Below are 12,956 nucleotides of genomic sequence, written 5' to 3'. Positions count from 1 at the left end.
GCCTGCCTCTGCACGCACGGCGGCGACGCGGCCCCGCCCCCTGCGAGCGGGCCCACAAACTGCCCAGACTCGCCCTGCTTCACCACCAACGTGCTCTGCAGCGATCTGGCTGGTGTACCGGTTTGAGGGCCTCAAGCCCCTGAGTCTCATCCTCCCGCGCTTGGAGCCGCCGCAGCCGCCCCCCGGCCTGCGAGCCCTGTTCTTCGGCGGCCGCGAGGCCGCCGCCGCGGCCGCCGTCTCCGCGCGCCGCGCGCTGCTGCGCGCCTTCTCCCGGCGCCTGCTCGGCGCGCTGTCCTACTCGCACGCGCGCGGCTTCGCGCACTGCTGCCTGGGCAGCGGCAGCGTGCAGTGCAGCGGCTTTGACGAGCGGGCGCCGGACAAAGTGATTGTGAAGCTCGACAACTGGGGCCTGGCGCGGCTGTACCCAGGGCCACTGCAGGAGCAGGCAGACGACGCGGGCGCGTCGGCGGCGGGCGCGGGTGCGGCGGGCGCGGCCGGTGCGCAGCGTCAAGGCAGGGCGGGCCCCGTGCCTCGTTGCTGCTTTGTGGGCCGCCGGCATGCACGCCCGCAGGGCAGGTGCTATTATAGCAATGTCTCCTGTATATTGTAGTCAAGGAGGCCGCAGTCTGTAGACGCCACACCTCATCATCAGCAGGCACTCCCAGCGCTCGTCCCTGTCCCTCACCCCCATGAACCGCCCGCGCCGCCCGCTCCGCCCCGGCAGGCGCCGCGCCGGCCCCCAGCCCCCTGACGGACGGCGACGGCGACGCGCTGCAGCAGCGCCGCGCAGACCTGCAGTCGGCCGGCCTGCTGCTGGTCGAGGCGTTCGTGGCCGGCACCGCCGGCGGCGCGGCAGCGGCCGCGCTTGGCGGCGGGGAGGCGCTGCGGCGGCTGTTGTTCGAGGTGTTTCACGATGACATCAGCGAGTTCAGGGCGTACTGCGAGGCCGACGTGAGCGGTGGCACATGCACTTGCAGGGAAAGGGGCCCGATGGTTGCGTACGCTGTTTTGGGGTGGGGCTATGGTGGGAGGGGCCGCGACATTGACCCAGCGTATGGTTGCTCAGGGCGCAACAATGCCGCGTGCCGATGCGCCGACGCTGGCTTTGGGGGACTGGTTGCATTAAGAACGATCAATCCCTCCTCCTCTTTGCAATCGCGCCGCCGCCAGGAGGACCTGCAGCGGTTTGTCGAATTTGCTGACGACACGGGCGCCTGGGGGCTGCTGGGGGACCTCCTGCGCGGCGAGGCGTCCGCCGGCGAGCTGCTGCGGACGAGCCCCTTCTTTGCACAGGTCGAGGCGCAGGCTTGAGCCGGCGGGCGGCACGCTCCACAGCTTCCGGCCGGCTCACAGGTCGTGCTCCGTCATGCTTTCGCGCCGCCTGGCGTCCGTCACCCGTCTGCCCATGCCGCTTGATGGGCGCCTTCACCAAGCTGGAAAAAGCCCTGAGGCACGTCAATGGACGGCTGTGAGCGTGGATATCCGTGTAACCCGCGGCTTGGAGGGTGTCGTTTCGAGGACCGCGGCTTGCGACAGACACTTCCGAGGCAGTGATTTGGGTTCACCGTGCCCCTGGCGTTCACAGCACCGTTTCGATACACGGTATGAACACGGACTCACCTGCACACCTGCTGCAATGAGTCCCCTGGTCTCTGTGTTTGCCTCGGCAGCGGCCCCGAGTTCTGGGCTCTTGCAACGCCAGCCCAGCGGGGCTCTCCTGCGCAGTCAGGGCTCCGGCCAGCTGCAAAGGCAGGCCAGTGGGGGCCTGCGAACTCAGGGCTCTGGCCAGCATGGCACTCTGCGCTCACAGGGGTCCGGCGCTGTTGCGCAGTCGGCACCCCGCCGCAGCACGCGCGGCTCGATCGCCTGCGCCGCCGCCGGCGACGGCCTGAGCGGCGGCGACGTCGCCGGCGCGGAGCAGCTGCGGCCGCAGGGGTCGCTGCCGTCGCAGCAGCCCGCGCACGCCGGCACGCATCAGCAGGTGCACCAGCACCAGCTGCACGAGCAGCAGCCAGAGGTCGCTGATCTGGACGCCCTCATGGCCTCCTCGGTCGAAGGAATTAGGTGAGGCACAATCTGGGGGGCCGCGGCGAGTGCCTGGTCACCCGGGTTCGAACAGTTCATCCTCACCTGGGTGGTACCATGCAGCTTGCGGCCACGCGGCTCAATGCATCGGCGGCCCGCCCAAAACATGAAGCGCCTCCTCCGCCCCGACAGTTTGCATGCACATGCCTCTGCGCGCACGCCGCTGCTGCTGGCCGCCCACCCTCCGTCCCTCGCCACCACTCTCCGTCCTGCGCAACCGACCCCCGCCCCTCGCAGCACCGCCCAGTTCGACAGCTATGCGCTGCGCCACCTGGTGCAGTCCCCGCCCGCCGCCACGTCCCACCTGTCCAGCCTCGCCATCACGCCGCGCCGCGTGCTGCGGCGCTACGCTGTCACCTCGCTGTCGGGCGAGCGCTGCGTCATGACCCTCACCTTTGAGCACAATGCCCCGCAGCAGCAGCAGCAGCAGCAGCAGCAGCAGCAGCAGCAGCAGCAGCAGCAGCAGCCGTTTGGCCAGCCCAACCCGCAGCAGCCGGCGGCCCCGGCCGGCGGGTGGCTCCTGGCCGGCGCGACCGGCGAGCCTTTGCAGCAGGAGCACCCGGCCGGCCCCGCCCCCGACCACCCCCCAGAGGCGATCGTGCAATCGGTGCTCGCCTCGCTCGGCGCGTTCGACACCGCCGCCGCGTGGCGCTTCGCGTCCATCCCCGCGCGCGCCGCGCTCGGCGGCAGCGCGGAGCGGTTTGGGGACGCGCTTGCGGGGGTGGAGATGCAGCCGCTGCTGCTGCACGTCGGGGCGAGCACCGTGATGCGGCGGCAGCGCTGCGCCGACCGCTACTCCGAGGTTGTTCGTCTGGACACCGCGTCGGGAGGTGAGGGGCCGCGTTGTTGGGATGCCTGGCGTTTTGGAAGTGTGAGCGGGGTCTGTCAAGCAGTGGGATGGGGCGGGGTTTGGGGCGCATCACGCAACGCGGCTCTCGGGCCACGTTTCTGAAGCTCCTGCTGCCGCCGCCGTCGCTGCTGCTGCAGCTGCTGCCGCCGCCCCCGCAGCTGCTGCTGCCGCTGCCGCCGGCGCCGCCGGCAGCCACAAGGGTTGCGTCGCCGTACCCAGCCGTATATCTCCTGCCATGAAGCGCGGCGTCCAGGCGCCGCCGACCCTTGCGCCACCCTCTGCTTCCTGTGTGCGCACACACACACACACACAACAGCATTGTCATCGTTTTGATTATCTTACGCGCACACACACGTACACACACACACACACAAACGCACGCACACACACGCACACACACACACGCAACAGAGAGCGTCGAGTTCTGCTTCAGCCTGGCGCTGCAGGTCGACGGGCCCTTTGAGGACTGCTGGATGCTCGAGAGCGTGCGCCCGCTCGGCGGCGCCGGCTGCGCACGCACAGGCGACAGCGGCGACGCGGACAACTGCGGCTTTCCCGAGGCCTGGCCCGAGTTTTGAGATGCAGCCGCGGCTTTGGCGCCGCGCCGCGCAGTCATAGCTTAAAACGAGCGCGGCGCAGGGGCCCTGACCATGCGCACAGCAAGCCCATCCAACACGCCGCTTGAACGCAGAGCTCGCAATCAGGTTTCTGAGGGCACGAAACTCCCGACAGCGGCTGCTTTGCCTGTGCGGCAGCCGCACATTGGCCCTGCGCCGCCGCCGTGGCTGCAAGGGCGCCTGCGGTCTCGCGACAGCTGCCGGCCCCCTGGGGCATGCAAGCCCCAGGGTCTGTGAGACAAGGGCGCTGCCTTCTCCGTGCGCGCCCCCTGGGAGCACCAGGGACCGATGGTTGGTGCCTGACGCGTTTTCAAACAACCTGAATCTACAGGACGCTCCCTTTTGAGATGATGCCTTCCAGAGATGTTGCCGCGGCCGGGCCTGGGCTTGGTGACACGACACTGTTTGCCCTCGGCCTCCTGGCTCAACGTATGGACACTGGGAAAGTGTTTTTGTAGCAGCACGCTCGCCGCACCGGCTTGATTTAGGGCACCCTCCACCCTCCGGGCACCCTCCACCCCACGCTGCGAAATGACGACGACAGCGCCGCAACGCGCACGTCCAAAACTCATCACCCGGCCCTTCCCGGCCACTGGCCCGTCCCGTTCGCGCCCGCGGCCAGCCGCGCGGGCGCCCGCGCGCCCCCTTTATCCTTCGCGTCTTTATCACCCGGGCAGCAGCGGCACGACGAGGCCGCCCTGAATAGGCGCTGTAAGTAGTCCGTTGACGGCGCGCTCGGCGTGTTTTGGCCCCGGCCTTGATGGCCCATAGCGCGGCCCCCTGCACCCCTTTTGTGTATCGAAATCGCAGTGCCGGTGCCATGCCTTGCCCTGCTGTATTACTGCGTAACCTGCTGCACACAGTTGTCAATGCATCGCTTGACATCCCAGGGGCCCCAGCAATGACAGTTTGATGAGATGAGTAGTGATTACTCTGCATGTCATCAAAGCATTAGGGCCCGCGCAAAGCAGTTGGGCCCTCGCAGGGAGAACACCTGTTGCAGCAGACGCATTCAGGGCAGGAGGGAGTATGATGTCGACAACTTTTGCCTGCTTGACGACGAAAGTGCGCGGCAATGGCGCGTGCAAGTTTTTTGTCTGCTCAAGCTGGGGCAAAGATGGGGTGCAGCAATGGGACACGTCGCTTGCGGGCGACCGCAACAAGCTGGAGCTGGGCGAGAAGAGGCCAGAAGGGCGGCCGAAGCAGAATCAAGCCGCGACCAGGGACGCCATGGCGCAGAAGGCATGCGGGTAGGGGCCGAGGAATCCCTGGGGTTCTGTCTTGCTGTGTGTGGGGGAAAACAACGGGCACCGCCGCTGGCCTCGCTTGATGGACCAAAGGCAGTGCGCTTCAGGCACCGCCCGGCAGCAAAGAAAACGGCTGGGCTGATGGCGCGACAATTGATTCTGTAGGTGGGAAATTCGCAGCAGGGGTAGGATCAGGGTAGATGACACCTGTGTCGCCCGTCTTTGGTGGAGGGGTCTGGCGCTGGCCGACGTCCCGCGTTTCAGTCGAACCTCATGTGTGCCTGGGGCAGGGGCGCGGGGAGTGAAAGGGGGATGGAGACATTAGTGTTCCGCCTTCGTGTTGCAAAGTCAACAGGTGAAAGCATGGGCAAGACTAGCATCACCGTTTGGTACTGCAGTCGAGCACCAACAGCCTCACTTGCGAGGACCAAAGTGCGAGAGCGCGCGCCACACAGTCTGTTGGGGCGCCCCCAGACCGGAGCGCGAGTTCCCACACGCCGAGGCGCAAGCAAGCCGAGCGAGGCGGGCATCCAGTCAGGCGCGCGCCTGCCTTCTCAGCAGGATATGTCGAAGTTGTAAGAGTCGGATCCCCTTGCCTCGAGGGAGCGCGCAAAGGTGGCCGCGAAGCCGCGCTCGCCGGCCGGGGTGCGCGGCGTGGAGGCGGTGGAGGAGGAGCTGCCCTGGCTGGTCAGGGACAGCAGGGTCTCGGCGTCGTCCATGGTGGTCGCGCAGAAGTCGTTGAAGGACGGGATGCGCCTGCCCCTGGGGCACGCGCGGGGGTGGGGCGGCGTCATGTAAGGGTTGGGAGTGGCCGCGCGCCCGCGGGGCGAGGTGTGTACAAGGGCGCTGCGCCGAGTGGGGGCGATCGATGAGGGATGCCCTCGCATGGAACCTGCACACTGTGCATACATGTACGTCAAACCAGTCTACTTGGCCCAGGCGGAGGGCGTGCCCGGTCCTAGGATGGCTGCTGGCGCTGAGCGGGACAAGACGCCCGATCAGCGGGCTGGCATGCGGCACAGCTCAGGCACCTGCTGCTCTGGGGCTTGAGCTTCTGGGGGGTCTCGTCCTCCACTGAGCTCATCGTGGTCGCCTCTTGAGGGTTGCGGAGGGTTGCGGAGGGATTTCCGGTGCGGGACTGCATCGAAAGCGGTGAGGATGGCTCTCTATTGTGCCTTTAAAAGGTTGCTTGTTATGTCGCTGCGGTGTTGAGGGGCCCTCAGGCGTGCAATTCTGCACCGGCACGGTACCGATCTTCAGTAGGTGTCGCGGAAGTCTGGGCTGTGAGCAGGATCATTGAAATTTCACCGTGGGAGCAATTTGAACGTTATGTAAACGTAAAGTGCTGGCCGCCCGCCCCCTCCCTTGCCCCCTCTGAAGAACCCATCTGTTCTTCGCCGGCCTGCTCGCCTGCCTGCATGTGCATCGTGTATCATAAGCTGGCCACAGTGCTCTTCAATGGGGTTGCCTATCGCAAGCGGTGCCCTGAGCGGCGGACCATCCAAACTTTTTGATGAACTTCGTTGGCCGCTGGCAGTCCGTTTGTCCCGTGCCGCACTTTTAGGCTTTGTTAGGCCAGGCAGTGGAAAACTCAGCACCATGACACCTCTGCATTGTGTTGGCAGCAATTCACCTCCCCACCCTCTGCACCCGTTGGCCCTGATGCATGCAGCTACGCTCAGGGCTGTAGGCGGCACTACGCATGTGCGACTTTTGGACTTGGGTTGAGGCAATTGGAATCTGCATGCACCTGATTCTCTCACAGTACCGGTAGTTTCACCACCAGCTTTGGTCTGTTGTGTTGCGTCTTGTGTACGTTAGCTCATCAATAGATTGCTACTGAGCAGGCAGATCACGCATCATTGACCAGTTTGAATCAAGCAAGACGCTTTATCATGATAATCACGTAGCAATTCAAGCAATTTATACCATCAAGATCAACGTGTGCTGCTGGCGTGTTAGGGATGGCGGGCTTCCGGTCGCAGCTTAGGTGTGTGTGCACGCGACCAGCGACCGTTGCGTAGGCTGTATGTGCAAGATGATGGTAGTTTTGTTTCTCTCGTGCTGGATCCCAAACCCACATGCGGGCCGTGAGCGCGGTTCTGTCCAACCACGGCACCACAGGCCGCGCTCTGCTGGGGCCATACGGCGAGCTGGGTTCCCGCTGAGCGTGGCGGTGCTGGCGCTCTTCCTTGTCGCAGCAGCTGCGCAAGAAAAACTCGTTGGTGAGTGGCACAGCCACCCCTCACAGACCCGTCACACTGGCTGGGCAGCTGCCTCGTGCCCAAAATGCGCAGCTGCCTGGTACACCTGGATGAAACGGCCGACAGCCCCCGCCGCACGCCTCCCGCGCCTGCGACACAGGCAAGGTGCAGGTGGTGGCGGTGCACGGCCTGGATAGGGATGAGCTCACCGGCAACATCACAGCCGTGCGCCACGAGCACCAAATCCACCTGCAGCTCAAGGGCGGCGAGCTGCGGCGGCTCGTCTTCCCCAACAGCGTGGATGAGGTGGGATTCGCAGCATGACGAGTTGCCGCCTGCGGCGGGGCAGCTGCAGGCGCTGTGCTATGCGCAACATCTCGCTGCAAGGATACATGCCAGCGCATTGTGAGCTAGCGCACGTGTGAAACACCGCCATGCGCCCATGCACGCCCACGTGCGCCCGCGCGCACACGCGCGCACACGCGCGCACACGCACACGTACACGCACACACGCGCACGCACACATCTATGCACGTTGGCCACAGGATTCAATGCCGCGTTCTGGCTCGTACGTGTACGTGGCATCACGGTCGATGGCCGACTGCACTCCGGATATGGCTCAGCAGCAGTCTGGCGCGATATGCGTCCAGTCAATGATGACCCACGAGGGTGCGGCCAAGTATTGTGGCTGGGAAACCCTGATACATGACTTGCCATTACATTTGTGTGATGAGCCAAAACTGCTGTGGCTCGTGCTCGCATCAACTGCTGCCGCTTGCAGCCACGCACAGGGCCTCAAACCCACCAGCCGGTCAACCAAGCGGCTGAATGTACGCGCTGCCACCTCCTGCGCATGATTTGGCTGCAGCCGCACCTCAGGATGTTTATGCCAAGGGACAGCCGCGCGGCAACATGTTTGTCAAGGCGCTTCTGGTGCAGCTGGACATCTGCAACAACGGCATAGCCTCACCAGACTGGGATGTGAGCGCACGGCAAGATAGCTGACAGTGCACGCATGAAGTTTGTTTTGCGCATGTTGCAATGTTCTCCGAACAAACTGTCAGGAGCACAGCACTCGCAGTGCAGTCAGGTGCCACATATGACTACCGTGGCGGCAGTCACATCGCTCGCTGCGCCGCTGCCCGCCACAGGCAATGGAGGGTGCCATGTGGGACGGCCTGCCCAAGAGCCAAGAGCGCACGGTTGAGGGCATGTTCAAGGGCTGCTCCTTTGACATGGCGCAGGTCAGAGCCTGGCGCATGCCAGAGCAGTGCAGGGGGCGGGGGAAAGCTGGTGCACCAGGCAGGCACGTCAATTTCTGTCGCCATGGAATGCTCCCAGCTATGCAGCAGGATTTCAGGGCAGTATTGGCCAGTTACAGGAAACCTCAAGAAACCTTGCAGCCCTCCTTTGTAGGCCCTCATTATGCACCCACCCTGCGCAAGAACCCCGTTTCGCTCAACCCCCCCTCTGCAAACACGCGCGTGTACGGACGCACGCACGCACGCACGCGCGCGCGCGCGCACACACACACACACACACACACACACACACACACACTCTCTCTCTCTCTCTCTCTCTCTCTCTCTGTGTTGCATGCATCCATGCACACACTCATGCACACTCCCTGCAGGTCAGCAAGTCCGTCGGCGGCCACATGCTGCGCGTGCCAGTCCCCGTTCCCTGCAGCGGCACTACACCACAGGGAGCAAGCTACGACTCCAGCCAGTGCCCCTTCAACGGTTAGTGATGCTGCGACATTATGGAAGGCACAAGAGGACAGGGTGACTGAGCACCTCCCAGCTAGATGCTGTGGTCGTGCAAGCTGCCCTGCCCTGTCCTGGCCGCACCCCTCCCCCTTGGCCCGCGGCTATCCGCTCTAACACTTCCCGGTATGTATTGTGCCCCCTGCTGCCCATGCTGCCACCATCAACCCGGCCCCGATTTCCTGTCACAGAGTGGTCTGACGTGGCGATCGACTGGATCCGCAGCAACGTGCCCGACCTCAACCTAGATGACTACCCCCACAAGATCTTCATCGTCATGAAAGGCCAGACGTGCGCGTGGGGGGGCATGGGCTACGTCGGCTGCCACGACGACTGCCGCGTGTGGATCAACGGGGACCTCTGGGATGTGAGTGGGGGGTGCGCGGCAGCGAGGTGCATGCGCCAGCGGCAGGGCTGCTGACCCCGCAGTTGCATGCGGGCCAGCAGGGCTCTGGAAGTTTGTGTTGTGTCCATGACCGAAAAAGAGGGCTCGCTGGCCGAGTGTGAGGCTGGCAAAGTGGTGGAGAGCAGCATCGCCAGGGCGATGCCTCCAACGGCGATGTCAAACAACGCTTTGGCCTGTTCACGAGCACACAACTGCCGGCCTGTCACACTGGACCCCTGCCCTACAACAACCCTGTCGCGCCATGCACCAGCCAACGAACACTGTTTCACCCTGGGCACTTGCTTGGCACTTGCACTAGTCTGGGAATGCTTTGCTAGTTCATCCCGCCATGCTGCCTCCCTCACGATTGACGATTCACCTGCACAACCCCTCCGGCCAAGCGCAGAAGCCTGACACCTACTTCCACGAGATTAGTCACAACCTGTACTGCAACCACGCTGGCAAGTGGGGCAACAAGGGCTACGAGGACATGAGCGGCGCGATGGGCTACTGCTGCGACATCCGCTGCCACAACGCACCGCACAGCTTCCAGGTGAGCAGCCTGATGAGGGCCGTGGCACCTGGCTTACAAAAAGTGTAGCCTGGAATCAACATTGCACTTGCAGGCTGGGCATTTGCAGCACACAGCCGGCCGGGAGGTCGCCCCATGCATTGCAGCCGGGGCGAGAGCGGGGCCGCTGGGCGGCCACGGAGGGCGGCAGAGGCACTGTGCCTTTGTCAATCGAGAGCAGTACGGCAGTACCAAGCTGATGACGGCTATGCATCCATCCTGCTGTGGCCCCTTCCCCAGCTGGGCTGGGCGGGCCCCGTCAAGAGCCTGCACTCTGACAACTGGCCGGCGGGGACGTGGGAGACCCACATGCTGCCGGCCGCCGCGGTGCAGCCGCGCAACTTCATCCGCATCTGGCCGGACTGGAGCACCCAGGGGGCAAAGAGCAAGATCTTCCTGCAGTACAGGCGAGGCGTGGCTAGCTGTGAGGCGGGGGCCCGGCCAGGCACGGCCGGCTAGCTGTGACAGTGGGGTGCCCTGAGGAGTAGCGGCGGGGCTGCTGACAATGTAGAGGGCCGGCCGGGTGCCAGCTGGAAGTGTCTGTACACGGCGTCGCCCAAAAGCGCACGCCTGTCCTGCCCCTCGACAAGCACACATGCCTCCTGCTGATGGAGAGCCGTGGACCCTCTCAACGCGAGAATGAGCTGCATCGCCGCGCCCCCATTGCCCTGGCCTTGCAGGCAGCGCGTCGGCTGGGACTTTGAGCTGTCCCACACGGGCGCCTTTGGCGACGCCATCATCGTCTACAGCGTCCCCGCAGACGACCCCCAGCCCTACACCAGCTGGGAGGCCGGCGTCGCCGCGGGCCAGCAGTGGCGGGAGACGCGGCTGGGCAGCGGCGTCGTCGTGCGCGTGCCCAAGATCGAGGGGGGCCAGGCGGAGGTCAGGGTGTGCCGCGTCAGCGCAGAGACCGAGACCAACTGCAACGACGGCCTGGACGACGACTGCGATGGACAGATCGATGCTGCAGACAGCGACTGCAGCGGCAGCAGTGGCGGTGGCGGCAGCAGTGGCGGCGGCGGTCTGGGCGGCCAGGCCCCTGGAGGCGCCTCAGGCGGCGATCAGAGCGGAGGGTACCCTGCTGGCAGCGCGCCTGGGGCGGGGTTTGGGGGCGGCACGGGTGGAGGGTACCCGGGGGGTGGCGGATTGGGGGGCGCTCCGGGGGCAGGGTACCCTGGTGGCGACGGCTACAGCACCTATGGCAGCTACTTCGGCTGAGTTGGCGCAGAAGGGCTGGGGAAGTCTAGGGTGGAGTGAGGCCGGGGTGCAAATGCCGGCATGCGTAAGCGCAGCTGCAACCTGGGATTTCAACCCTCAACAGGGAGCTCGAACCCGTACCTTTGAGCACCCACCCCTCCCCGGCCCTTGCACAACCGATTGATTGGTTCACCTCGTTGCATCATTGGGCCTGCTGCACTGTTCGCTAGGCACAATGTGTTATTCCTGGCATGCGCCGCACTGTTGTGAATGCATGTGAGGCGAAATTCCACAGGGCGCATGCGCACCGCGACCATTGCCACCACGGCTGATTGATTTGACCGCCTTTTGCGGGCCCTTGTGACCCCAACGCAGGTGCCCAGACGTGTTTCCAGGCTCACAGCAATCAATTTTCATTGCATCATCGCGAATGTAACAAACGCAGGCAGGATATATATTCAACGGCACACCCATGCGATTGTGTAAGCAACTCAACACAGGATTGTGGCAGCAGCAACAAAGCCCCGAGGGTCTGCGTCGTCAGCCGGGCCCCGGCACTGCGCCAGGGTGCGGGGGACCACCGGCATGTGCAGCATACCTGGTGCCCGACAGATGCGGATGACCGCTGCATGCGGCAGCCCAACTGCCTCTTCTCCCCCCGCCAGCTTTCAAAACATGACAACTGCACATCGAAGAGACATGCAACCCAAACCCCAACGTGGGGCGGCCAAGCAATCGCCCCACATCCAAACCACAACCGGTGAAGAGCGCACGAAAGTACACCGCAAAAGAAGAGCAAAAACATTCCAACAGGCAAGAAATCAGTACCGTACATGCAATTGTCAGTTATCGCCGTATTTGGCAATCTCCCACACGTCCATGACGCCAGGGGGCACCAGCGGGTCCGTCGCCGCCGCCACCGCTGCGCGCGCGACCGCCTGCACCGGCACCGGCGGCAGGAACAGCGGCCCCGCGAGCGGCGTGCCGGCCAGCTGCCGCGCGTTGGGCAGGCGCCGCAGCAGCTGGTCGACCGGGCCAAACAGCAGGTGGAGGGGCAGCCGCACGCTGCTTGAGATGGCGCGCTCCCCGTAGATCACCCACGGCCGCAGCGCGACGCCGCCTGGTTCACAAAGGTGGGGCGTCGAGAGGGGCCGCCGTCGAACGAGTGCGTGGCAGGCCGCCAATCGGCCACGGGACAGCGTCCAAGGCACCATTCGCTCCCGCAGGTCCGCTTGCAACAAGCATGAGCAGGCCCGGCCTGCGGCGGCATGGCCGCGTCTTGGCGGCGCGCACGCGCGGTCGCCGCGGCGCAGCGACTGGGACGCCCCTGTCTGCCCCGCGCCCACCTTCTGGGTACTCCCTGAACAGCTCCTCCTCCGCCTGCCGCTTGCCCTTCACATAGCCCTCCATCACATACTCAAACCCGGGTATGGCCGGCACGTGAGCGCTGACGTAGGCGAAGCGCGGCACGCCCGCCGCCTTGGCGGTCGCGATCGCGGCCGCGTTGGCGGTGCCGTTGACCTGTCGCGAGGGGGTTGCGGCGAAAGAACGTGGCGCAGCCGCGGCGTCAGACGTTACACAGCAGACGGAGCAGAGCGGGTTGTGCGCCGCTGCAATGGTTTGGATTCCCCACCCCTACTCCCAACCTCTTGTCAAGCGCGGCCGGCGGAAGCGGCTGCCCAATCCCCCTTTTCTGCAGCCTCCAGGGCGCCTGCCTCTGGCAGCGCCTCCGTACCCGCCACCGTCAGGCCACCCTCCACGCGCGGCGCGTCCGAAACCCGCCGCAGACCTGGGCTGGTTCCAGCCGTCAACGCTGGGGGCCGTGTCCTCTTCGCCCAGGCCGTTCTCACCTGGATCATCTGCTGCGTGTTGCCAAAGCCGCCGACGCAGGAGATGGCGCCCACCGCGCCCGGCAGCAGGTGCTGGTACGTGCGGGGCTCCAGGGCGTTGCCGCGGACCCACTCGACCCGCTCCATCCACGGCTTGCGCGACACAGGCGGGGTGCCTTTTGGGGGTGATCACGTCGTGCATGAG

General features: G+C 65.1%; 4 protein-coding genes across 4 annotated transcripts in view; 2 read left to right on the top strand and 2 right to left on the bottom strand.

Annotated features, from left to right (window-relative positions):
- The window catches only part of MNEG_2968 (hypothetical protein), a gene marked incomplete at both ends in the record, with an annotated part of 5,745 nt that extends 2,232 nt beyond the window's left edge, over positions 1–3,513 (top strand). The window contains 6 exons of the mRNA XM_014048558.1: positions 102–497; positions 725–951; positions 1,171–1,293; positions 1,811–2,064; positions 2,323–2,915; positions 3,347–3,513. Coding sequence (XP_013904012.1) covers positions 102–497; positions 725–951; positions 1,171–1,293; positions 1,811–2,064; positions 2,323–2,915; positions 3,347–3,513 — 1,760 coding nt within the window. The remainder of the gene's footprint in view (positions 1–101; positions 498–724; positions 952–1,170; positions 1,294–1,810; positions 2,065–2,322; positions 2,916–3,346) is intronic.
- A 1,840-nt stretch (positions 3,514–5,353) lies between these two features.
- On the bottom strand, positions 5,354–5,883 carry MNEG_2967 (hypothetical protein; the record flags this gene model as incomplete). The annotated part of the gene is made up of 2 exons (XM_014048557.1): positions 5,354–5,561; positions 5,831–5,883. The coding sequence occupies 2 exons, from the start codon at positions 5,881–5,883 to the stop codon at positions 5,354–5,356; spliced, it is 261 nt and encodes an 86-aa protein (XP_013904011.1).
- An 880-nt stretch (positions 5,884–6,763) lies between these two features.
- On the top strand, positions 6,764–10,943 carry MNEG_2966 (hypothetical protein; the record flags this gene model as incomplete). The annotated part of the gene is made up of 11 exons (XM_014048556.1): positions 6,764–6,789; positions 6,924–7,024; positions 7,164–7,309; positions 7,549–7,672; positions 7,872–7,984; positions 8,155–8,247; positions 8,637–8,745; positions 8,961–9,136; positions 9,561–9,707; positions 9,966–10,126; positions 10,406–10,943. The coding sequence occupies 11 exons, from the start codon at positions 6,764–6,766 to the stop codon at positions 10,941–10,943; spliced, it is 1,734 nt and encodes a 577-aa protein (XP_013904010.1).
- Positions 10,944–11,764: 821 nt separating this feature from the next.
- Positions 11,765–12,898, bottom strand: MNEG_2965 (Uncharacterized protein; the record flags this gene model as incomplete). Its single annotated transcript, XM_014048555.1, has 3 exons — positions 11,765–12,042; positions 12,269–12,443; positions 12,773–12,898. The coding sequence occupies 3 exons, from the start codon at positions 12,896–12,898 to the stop codon at positions 11,765–11,767; spliced, it is 579 nt and encodes a 192-aa protein (XP_013904009.1).
- Between the last annotated feature and the right edge of the window lie 58 nt (positions 12,899–12,956).

Source organism: Monoraphidium neglectum (assembly GCF_000611645.1).
Source record: "Monoraphidium neglectum strain SAG 48.87 unplaced genomic scaffold scaffold00355, whole genome shotgun sequence".
Lineage (NCBI taxonomy): Eukaryota > Viridiplantae > Chlorophyta > Chlorophyceae > Sphaeropleales > Selenastraceae > Monoraphidium > Monoraphidium neglectum.
This window is presented reverse-complemented; position numbering and strand designations above follow the sequence as displayed.